Source organism: Danio aesculapii, chromosome 13 (assembly GCF_903798145.1).
Source record: "Danio aesculapii chromosome 13, fDanAes4.1, whole genome shotgun sequence".
NCBI lineage: Eukaryota > Metazoa > Chordata > Actinopteri > Cypriniformes > Danionidae > Danio > Danio aesculapii.
The window spans coordinates 1,517,915-1,529,982 of record NC_079447.1 but is presented as its reverse complement, the minus strand read 5'-3'; the positions used below and the strand labels follow the sequence as shown (position 1 = coordinate 1,529,982).

General features: G+C 33.4%; 1 protein-coding gene across 1 annotated transcript; it reads right to left on the bottom strand.

Moving 5' to 3' along the window:
* Positions 1–5,111: 5,111 nt before the first annotated feature.
* LOC130239478 (homeobox protein vent1-like) lies at positions 5,112–8,677 on the bottom strand. The gene is given in 7 exon segments (XM_056470700.1): positions 5,112–5,245; positions 5,248–5,305; positions 6,393–6,530; positions 6,533–6,573; positions 6,576–6,581; positions 8,544–8,619; positions 8,621–8,677. Coding segments are annotated over 7 exon segments (510 nt in total).
* Between the last annotated feature and the right edge of the window lie 3,391 nt (positions 8,678–12,068).

Genomic DNA, 12,068 nt, shown 5'->3' with positions numbered 1-12,068 from the left:
AAACGCAAACTACCTCATATGTTGGTCAAAAATAGTGTTAATGGCAATGAGATGGTAAAATAATGAGATTTAATTTAAGAATCAAAGAATAATTTGGGGCTAAAGTCATTTATGAGAATAAAATATAAAATAAAATTAACAAAAAATAAATAAAATAAAATAACACATATTTACATAATAAATTATATAATAAAATAGAATTGTATGCATTTTTGCAAACATAAATGAGCTTGTGCTTATGACATGGTAACATGTATATTTTTATCATTCAGGACCATTTCAGTGAGTCATAATTATATATATAAATATAAATATAGATATATGAAATAAAATAAAACAAAAACACTAAAACCAAAAACTAAAATCAATTTAAATAAATAATAAATAAAATGAAAAATCAAAACAAAACAAAGCCAACAAAAAATAATCAAATAAAATATAAAACATAAAATAAAATGAAACAAAAATATAAAAAAATTAAATAAAATATAAAATAAATCTAAAAAAATATATTAAAATAAAATAAAAAAATTGCAAAAATAAATAAACTGCTAAACTACTACTAAAAAAAACTATATCTCACATATTGTTCAAACTTGTGGTTATGAGATGGCAAAAATAAACAGTTTAAATGGTTTTTAATAAAGTGTTGTGATAGACCTCATTTTTTATTCTGTGGCAGAAATACACTTTTATAACCTAATTATGGTTATCAGCATAATTAAAGTGATAAACGCATTAGATGAGCATCATGGACTGATATTAACGAGCAGTGAATTACTGATGATACAGTCTGTCAGCTGATCAGAGATCTGTCATTCAGATGGTAAAGCTGATTTTGTAGAACTGCACATGTATGATAATGTGTGTTTTACAGAAGTGTTTTCTTACGGCTCCATCATTATCTGCTCATTAACGGTGTGTGTGTGTGTGTGTGTGTGTGTGTGTGTGTGTGGTGTGTGTGTGTGTGTGTGTGTGTGTGGTGTGTGTGTGTGTGTGTGTGTGTGTGTGTGTGTGTGTGTGTGTGTGTGTGTGTGTGTGTGCGCGTTAGCGTACTAAAGAGATTCGATCATCTATTCACACTTTCAGGTCAGATTAAACTGCAGATGCAGATTATAGACTCATACTGCCTCCCTGTGGACACACACACTCACACACACTTACTTGTGCCTTTTGGGAAGACTTGCATCATTGTTCACTTTCTAGGTTTGAAGATTTACATGCTTTAACAAAAGAAAAACGTGCTATTAATGGTTAGCACTGTTCCCTTACAGCAAGAAGGGTCGCTGGTTCGAGCCTCGACTTGTCCGGTTTCCTCAGTCCAAACACATGCACTATAGGGGAATTGATTAACTAAATTGGCCGTAGTGTATGAGTGTGTGTGTGTGTGTGTGTGTGTGTGTGTGTGTGTGTGTGTGTGTGTGGTGTGTGTGTGTGTGTGTGCGTGCGTGCGTGTGCGTGTGCGTGTGCGTGTGTGTGGGTGTTTCCCAGTACTTCCCACTATGGCGACCCCTGATAAAAAAAGGACTAAGCTAAAAGAAAATGAATGAATGAATTATTATTGGGAAGCTCTTTTTACATGAGAAATTGTATGTATTTCACAAATGTCTTTATTTTCTGTCGCTTAAATGAAGAAAATGAATGCCTTTAATCTTTGTGATTTATCTTAAACTTGTTGAAAACCCCTAGGTGGGTGTTTATGACACTTGTCTGTTGTCTTATTAAGACAGCATGCATTTTGTACCAGGCCATTTATAGTTGCATTGTTTACTTTATAAATAAATAAAAAATAATAAAAAATATATAAATACAAAATAAATACTAAATAAATAAATAAATGAATACAAAATTAAAAATAAATAAATAATGAAAAATATATATAAATAAATAAATACAAAATAAATAAATAAATACAAAATTAAAAATAAATAAATACAAAATTAAAAATAATAAATAAATAATAAATATATTATATATAAATAAACAAATAAATGTTACATTGTTTACTTTATAAATAAATAAATAAATAAATAATAAATAAATAAATAAATAAATAAATAAATAAATAAATAAATAATAAATAAATAAAATGCTGTTTGCGTTTGATTTAACCAGGCCGTACCCCTATATACATTTCTGGAGATCGCGAAATATGTTGCAGGAGCTACGTTTTTGTTTTGTTTGTTTTTTTGCAGTAGCCGCTGTGTACACTTTTACAGATCTCAAATTTGGGCACCTGCTGTCCTTACATAAATCCAGCAGAGGCCGCTGTCGACTGACTCCCTGACCCACTCACAGGACTTAATTTTACCGATCCCCCTCCTCACACGCACCCCACTCTTCACTTTCTTCCGCGACTCCTCAGCCCTCTTCGTCCACCACTCCCCAGCCCTCTTCGCCCGCCACAAACCCCCCATCACCCCCAGGCTCTTCACATGCCAGTGTTGTTTATTTCCATTTTAAACAAGTAGAAAAGTTTAATAAGCAACATAATCTGAAAACTGAAGCCGGACCGAATCTTAAAGTGACCACAGCCAAATAAACCTAAAATCTTCTTATATTTAATGACAATATTTTATATGCAGACAGAGAAACAACAAACCAGAAACCTGTATTTTACCACAGCATTATTTTGAGACTGTTTCTAACTCTGTTTCTGTTACATTTATTTTCATGCAGTTTTCCTACCCAAATAGCCACATTTAAAGGATTATTTCATTTATTTATTTATATTTCACAATGTGAGAGAAATCAGGCTGGGTTATTCTACCAATTATTGATTTTCTTCTTAAAACATTACCATTGTGTTGTCTTAAATTATCAATATATAGAAAATTCTTATCAGTAAGCGTGCAACTATGTGTGTATGTATGTATGTATGAACACTCTCAGAAATAAAGGTACACGAGTTGTCACTGGGGTGGTACCTTTTAAAAAGGTTCAAATTTTTACCCTAAAGGTCCATATTAATACCTCAAGGGAACATATTAGTACCTAAAAAGTACAAAAGTGTTCCTCTTAAAATGTTTAGGTACTAATATATACTTTTGAGGAACCAATATGGACCCTTTAAATACAAATGTGTATCATTTAAAAAAAAGGTACCACCACAGTGAGAGCTTGTGGACCTTTATTTCTGAGTGTATGTATGTATGTATGTATGTATGTGTTTTTTAAACATTTATTTATTACTTATTGTATTGTATTTATTACTTATTGCTTTTATTACTACTACCATTAATAATAATACCAATATTAATGATAGTAATAATTAATATTTGAGTGATTTCTGAAGGATCATGTGACTGAGAACTGGAATAATAAAGCTGAAAATTCACAATTACAATTACTGGAATAAATTATTAAATTCAATTATAAACTACTTTTCAACAGTTATTTTATAGTACAATAAGATTTCACAGGTTAACTACGTGTACTGTATTTTGATCAAATAAATGCAGCTTTGGTGAGCTGGAGAAGCTTATTATGAAACATTTATGCATCCTATTGACCCCAAACTTTTGACCAGTAGCGTATGTGTATGTATGTATGTATGTATGTGTGTATGTGTGTGTGTGAGTGTGTGTGTGTGCGTGTGTGTGTGTGTGTGTGTGTGAATCTATCTGTACATATATGTGTTTGCATGCGTGTGTGTGTGTGGTGTGTGTGTGTGTGGTGTGTGTATTTATGCTTGTAGTTAAAAATTCATATTTAAATGTGCATTATGAATAAAGTTTGAGCTAAGAATATACAAATGAATTTGCTGTAGTTTACATACTATACTGATATACTAAGGGTATACGTTTATGATAGAAACTAATGGTGACACAAAAAATCTAATTAAAATATTATGATTAAATAACTAACTCTAAAATATAAACAGATTATAGAATAAATCAATAACTATAATCAATAAAACTGCAACAACTATTGTAATGAAAATCCAAAATCAGACAGAAAGTGCTCAGGGGTAGCTTAAATAATGTGTCTGTGCTCTTTAGGTAAGGGATTCATCAGAATAAACAGCTAAAGTCAGTCCAAGGCACTTGAGAAATGTGAACAAAACATTAAAAAGCCTTTATTGCCGTTTCGGTAAAGACTTTTTAATATTTTTTCCCAGTGCTTTGGACTGACTTTAGCTGTAATTACTTTGATAAATGACTGTAGCAGCCTTGATAAAATCACAGCATTTTTATTTCCATCAGATTTAGCATAAAAACTAAATTTCACGTTTCTGTACATACATATACAATTAGCTTATAGAACTATATACAGTGCTTGCATCTTTAATTGACTCATTTCAACCCCATTTTAGAGGCATTTTTATATTACATCTAGATTCTAGATTACAAATAAATCAGATCAAAAGTCAAGAGGAATGGAGTTATATTAGTGCCACAATTCTGTGTGCAAAAGATCATGTCTTGATCACAATCAAATCACTTGTTGCATGCATGTAAAGGATCATGTGCTTGAGTATACAAAATGGCTGGTTGAGCACGCATGGACTATTCTGCATGCAAAAGGTCATGTTTTGGAAAATAGTTGTTGTATGTGCGTTGATGATTTTGTGCACAAAAGATCTTTCTTTGAGCAGGCAAAATAACTTGTTGCGTGTACATTCATTTTGCATGCAAAGATCCTGTTTTAAGCATCCAAAATGGCTTGTTGCATGTGTGTTAACAATTTGGCACACAAAAAAAATCATGTCTTGAGAATGCAAACTGTTATGTTGAAAGTCAATTAACAATTCTGCATGCAAAAGATTATATTTTGAGCATGAAAATTTGCTGATTTGTTCACGTGTTAACAATTCTGTGTGCCAATGATCAGGTTTTGAGCATGCAAATGGCTGGTTGTGTGCGTGTTAACAGTTTTGCATGCAAAACATCATGCTTTCTCCATGTAAAGTGGCTTGTTGCCTGTGTGTTAACAATTTTGCATGCAAAAGATCATGTTTTGAACGTGCAAAATGACTTGTTGCTTGCATGTTAACAATTCCGTGTGCAAAAGATCATGTTTTGAGCACACAAGAAGGCTTTTGGTGCACTCAAAACATGATCTTTTGCACACAGAATTGTTGCACAAATATAACTCCACACAAGAGAAGTTTAGAAGTAGCAGCATGTGAACAGCATCGGGTGTGTGATGTGCTGCGGCTGCTGCTGCTGGTGGTAGTATCCCACGCTGTGGTGCTGAAGTGACGTCATCGGTGGAAAAACAGAGGGAAGGAGAAAGTCTGCGCACGCATGTCCTGCACCTCACGCTTCAGCTTCATCCGCCGGTTCTGAAACCACGTCTTCACCTATTACAATTACAAGACATGAAAAATAAGGAGACTCTTGTTGATTGTTGAGTCTGTCATTCATCAGTTTAGTTATTTAAATGGGGGTAAATATAAATAAATACATATACAGTTGAAGTCAGAATTATTAGCCCTGCTCTATATTTTTTCTCCAGTTTCTGTTTACCAGAGAGATTTTTTCCAAATCATTAATAAACAATAGTGTATAATAATTCATCTCTAATAACTGATTTATTTTCTCTTTGTCATGATGACAGTAAATAATATTAGACTAGATATTCTTCAAGACACTTCTATAACAGCTTAAAGTGACATTTAAAGGCTTAACTAGGTTAATTAGGGTAAAGTTAGGGTAATTAGGCAAGTCATTGTATAACAGTGGTTTGTTCTGGAGACAATCCAACACTATATTGCTGAAGAAGATAATAATATTGACCTTAAAATGAGTTTAAAATAAAGGTTACCTCTCAGTTTTGTATTATTATTTTTTGTTGGGTGGGACAAAGCTTGCTGTTTATATGATAGGGGTCTGGACCTGGTGCAGTTGCAATCTGAGCTGCATACAATGCTTTTTAATACCCATGCCTAACCCTACCCTATTGTATCTGACATTGCATCTCTGAGATACAGTATGTAGTCTGAGCTTGCATCATCAAGGCTGCATCCAGACACTGCTGGTTCATATCAGTAGGAAAATACATGGTTTAAAAAACTGTCAGGTCAGAGTGTTGTTGGTTGTTTTTAAACATTAATACATCAAAGGTGTTGATGGGTTTAATCTTTTATAAACCCATGGAAGATCTGTTAACTTCTGAAATGATTTGGGGTTGTTGAGGAGTTTTGTGCTCTGAGTTTGATTGAAATGTAGTGGTTTCTTTATAATGTCTGTCTAATAGGTTAGTATTATCCAGTATTTGTATTTAGTATATGTGTAATTATGAAATGGAAAGTTTTCAAAATTCAAATCATCTCTCTCTCACACACACACCACACGCACACACACACAGACAGACACACACACACACAGACACACACACACACACACAGACACACACACACACTCACACACACACACACAGACACACACCTGAGTTTCAGACAGGTGCAGTTTCTCTGCTATCTTCCTCCTCTGAGAGGCTCCGAGGTAGCGGTGTTTGCTGAAGCTCTTCTCCAGACCAGAGATCTGATCGCTGGTGAATTTGGTCCTGACGCGTCGATTCTGTCCCCGCTTCTTGCTTCACTGTCATCACTCTCCACATCTGTATATCACAGCTGTCTGAGGAGAGCAGCAGGAAACATGCTATCGTCATTAGAGTAAACAGTGAACTATACTAGAGTAAACTGCATGAATTAATCTGGAGTGGTGATTCTATAGTTGCTATAGTACACAGCAACTATAGAAATTAATATGGTGTGGTGATTTTATGGTTGCTATGGTCACACGACAACTTTGGTAATCGATCTGTTGTGGTGATTCTACAGTTGCTATGGTAACACAACAACTAAAGTAATTGATCTGTTGTAGTGATTCTACAGTTGCTATGGTAACACAACAACTATATTAATTGATCTGCTGTGGTGATTCTACAGTTGCTATGGTAACACAAACAACTATTCTACAGTTGCTATGGTACACAAACAACTATGGTAATTGATCTGTTTGTGGTGATTCCACCATTGCTATGGTAACACAACAACTGTGGTAATTGATCTGTTGTGGTGATTCCACAGTTGCTATGGTAACACACTACAACTATAGTAACTGATCTGTTGTGGTGATTCCACAGTTGCTATGGTAACACAACAACTATGGTAATTGATCTGTTGTGGTGATTCTACAGTTGCTATGGTAACACAACAACTATAGTAATATTATGATCTGTTGTGGGTGATTCTACAGTCGCTTATTGGTAACACAACGACTATGGTAATTGATCTGTTGTGGTGATTCTACAGTTGCTATGGTAACACAACCAACTATGGTAATGAATCTGTTGTGGTGATTCTACAGTTGCTATGGTAACACAACAACTATAGTAATTGATGTGTTGTGGTGATTCTACAGTTGCTTGGGTAACACAACACTATAGTAATTGATCTGTTGTGTTGATTTTACAGTTGCTATGGTAACTGACCACTTAGATCAATATTGATACAGTTAGCAATTTAAACTAATTTCTCAAAATGACACTTTTGAAACAAATTTTATAGTCATTTATATTAAATTTAACTTAGTTACAACAATTTATATTTAAACTGTGGTGTATTGTAATAATACAACTAGGCACGGGCCGGTATAAGACTAGATAAAAATATGACAGTTTCACAATATTGCAATTACTGCTCTAAAATATATTATTTTTAAATGTCTCGGTAAAAAACAAAAAAAATCCCCTTTGAACAAAATATTTTACTTTATGAAACATTTAAGATATGTTGGAGCAATAAACATGTCAGACTAAATAATTAAATAAGTCATTAACTGCAGCTGTCTTCGTTGGTTTCAAAAACACAGATTTCTTTACAATTTGCTGACCTAAATAACAAAAAAAAACGTAAATAAAAAATCTTACTCATACCTTAGAATGGTAAAGCAGAACATTTTGACAGTTTTAAAACCTTGACTTTTCCAAACCACTGTATACCTTGAACACGGTTATTGCCCCATACCTAAATACAACATATCCTATTTGTAGAAAACTACATTATAGGGTCACTTGTTCAGTATACTATAGAACCTAACTATAGAATCACCCCAACAGATTAATTACTATAGTTTCTTGTTACCATAGCAACTAGAATCACCACAACAGATTAATTACTATAGTTGTTCTTGTGTTACCATAGCAACTAGAATCACCACAACAGATTAATTACTATAGTTGTTCTTGTGTTACCATAGCAACTAGAATCACCACAACAGATTAATTACTATAGTTTTAGTGTTACCATAGCAACTAGAATCACCACAACAGATTAATCACTATAGTTCTAGTGTTACCACAGCAACTACAGAATCACCACAACAGATTAATTCTACTTTACTGGTACACCATAAAACCCAATTCATTTCAACCCAATATTGGGTTTGTCCATATTTGAGTTGGGTAAAAACAGTACAGCATTTTTGGCTCAACATAGCAAATGGTTCAAAAGGAATGTATTGATTACTAGCCTATAAATGACTAAAGTATTAAAGAGCAAACTAAGATAACCCGGTGTATTGATGTCTACTTACTAGTAGGTGAAGCCGGGGCCTTCTCTGCTCCTGCAGCCGCTGTTTGAGGAGCTCCAGGAGCTTTTGTTCTGCTTTTTCTCCTGATCATGGAAACTCTGAGAGAGCCACTCCACGGAGAACTTGCTGGGCATCATGATGTTTGTTCTGGGCTGAAGAAGAAAAAAAGCGTGTTCAGAAGTCCTCAAGAGGTCTGTAGACTTTATTGAGGAGGCGCCGAGCTCGTTTGCATGCGTATGGAGCCTCAGTGCGCGTTTATAACGGCTGTAATTGAAGTTAATAGATGCTGGATGGGCTTTTTCACACGTTCTGCGGAGCTGCGATATCCAGGCGCCAGCGAGTCTGAGCACCTCGACTATCTGAGAAGAACAGATGAATAATCATCATCAATTGATACAATCAATGGACATCATCCACTCAAGACAAGACCTAATCCATCGGCCGATAATGTGAAGATGAAAGGAGCAGGGAGGATCACTGTTTCACTTACAGCGGGATTAAGTCTTGATCCCCATTGTGCCGATCGTCCAATCTAATATGCAAATGAGCTGTTTGTTTATTGCGTTGAAGCGGGGAATATGGTTGTGGAGCATCTCCAGGTACATGTCTGTGCAGAGCTGGCTGCTTTGTCTCTGGTCTGCTGCTGCTGAGCGGAGGAAAGAGGAAAACGTTTGATGTCCGATGGGGAAACATTTAAATGCGGGTTTGGCGCCTCGCAAACTCCCGCGAGTCTCGGTCAGGCTTGGAGACGCTGAAATACAAAGATATCTGTATTGTAAATACCCCACTGCATGAATATAAGCGAATAAATATAAAAACTACCACACACAAACAGTTGAGGTCAGAATTATTAGCCCCCTTTGAATTTGTTTTTCTTTTTTTAATATTTCCCAAATTATGTTTAACAGAGCAAGTAAATGTTCACAGTATGTCTGATAATATTTGTTCTTCTGGAGAAAGTCTTATTGGTTTTATTTCGGCTAGAATAAAAGCAGTTTTTAATTTTTTAAACAATTTTAAGGTCAAAATAAACAGGGGGGCTAATAATTCACACTTTAACTGTATATACACACAGATTGGGTCAACCCATGCACTGTAAGAAATATCTGTAAATACTCTTAATTAATTGTCTATATATTGTGATTCAGGTGTTTTATTTTTGAATGCATTGTGGGACCTTGATCTTTTCCCCAACATCATATTGGAATATATTGACATTGGAAAGTTGTAATACATTACCTTTGTTAACAGTTTAAAGTGATGTATTGTCTGGGTTGGCGCTTTAAATCACAGTACAAAAGCCTTGTAATATACTGCCAGAATTGTTTCTGTTTAGTTACTAACATCTATATGCATTACAGCATAGTATTAATCACTATGCATTATTTGTATAAGTTTATATCAATAAATAACCCAAATGTTGGATTAAATGTTCTTATTTATTTAATTAAAATAAATAACCAGTAGTTGGTTAGTCTGTATTAAACCCATAACTAGGTTAAAATAGCCCAGCTTTTGTATAATAACCAATACAGAATCTTAAATAAAGTGAAAACAAAATACAGAAGCTGCAATTAATGGATATTTTGATAATGTAGGTTAAAAGTCATAATGTTGATGTATTTATAAACTTGTTTTTCCATATTTTGACCATTAACAAGATTGAGATCTTGATGAAATTATAGGTTCTGCAGATGTTTATATTTTAGATCTTTTTAAATAAATAAATAAATGTTTACAGATTACTATAATGTTCACTCATTTTTGCTGCTTGTTCAAACTACATATTTAAATTGAGCTGAAACTACACAATTCTTCAGCTTTTTTGGGGGTGAGCTTTACTGTTTATGTTAACTTTATGATTTTATGATCAACTTAAAATTGTAAAAACAACATGAAGGGATTGCATGAAAATGCATTTTTTGTGTAAACATTAGATTTTTCTGTAAATATCTGTAACTTAATTTACACATTTTGTGCAGTTTATGATTAATATCAGCAACATCTGAAGAAACTTAAGTGCAACATCAAGACCTCAGAACATGTAGACTTGCGTTAAAAAAAACCTTTCTCCATTTTTTATTTTTTATTTTTATTTTTATTTTTAAATTTTTTATTATTATTATATTATTATTTATTTTATTTTATTTTTCATTTTATTTATTTATTTGTTTATTTATTTTATTTTTTTTTATTTTATTTTATTTTATTTTATTTTATTTTATTTATAATGTGTTATTACATCCCTATAAATATTTTCACATTTTACATGTAAAAAAGGAGCAGCCAAAACCATATACTGTTTTAAAATAGATGTTAAATACATTGAAATATACACATCAACTATATTTATGTATAAATACATATAAACATATTAGTAAGACATGCATATATGTAGATATGTAGATTTCAAAATACTCAACTGAAAATCTTCATCAGGCTTCTATTCTTGATCTAAAATCTGTTGATTGTAGGATTTGTTAGAATGAACTGTTAGACATTTTACTATTAACACTGAAAACTGAAAAAAAGATGCACTCTAAATAATGTTGAGTTGTTTAACTCAATGTTGAGTCAAATGGACAAATCTAACTGTTTTTTTTTTAAATTTTAATTATTATATACAATTGAATTCAGTATTATGAACCCCCTTGAATTATTAGCTGAATTAATTATTATTGTTATTTTTGTCCCCAATTTCTGTTTAACGGAGAGCAGATTCTTCAACACATTTCTAATCATAATAGTTTTAATAACTCATCTCTAATAACTGATTTATTTTCTCTTTGTCATGATGACAGTAAATAATATTAGACTAGATATTCTTCAAGACACTTCAGGGGGGGTGGGGGGGGGGGGGGGGGGTGAATGAATTTCCTCTTTGGCTGGAAAAGCTGCTCTTAGATTTTTTTTACAAATAGTTTTTAAGGTCAATACTATTGGTAATTAACCTAATTAACCTAGTTAAGCCTTTAAATGTCACTTTAAGCTGAAAACTAGTGTCTTGTCAAATATTATTTAGTCATCATGGCAAAGAGAAAAAAACTTAACCATTGAAACTGTTGTTTAGAAGTGTGTTGGGACATATTGGGACATGGCACACTATTTAAAATAATTCAAATGTAGGAGGGCGAATAATTGTGTCTTCATCTGTCTACAGTATATTTATATATAGATATATATGCAGTATGTGTGTGTCACAGGCTGATTAGAAGCTGTTTTCCTGCTTCTGTCACCTGTAAACGCTGTATTTGATCCTCTGTTTTTCAGCTCAGGGCACCTTTTATTTTCCTCCTCGTCAGTGTTTTCTGTTGATTCACAACACAAGTCTGAATATGCCGAGCGCAGCATGAACGTCTGTTTCTGTGGCTTTGCATATATTGCTAAAATACTGAAGTCTGAAGTCAACAAACACACACACACACACACACACAACACACGCGCACACACACGCACACACACACACACACACACACACACACACACACAGAGAGAAACTCCAAACACCATCCATCACTAAACACCGCT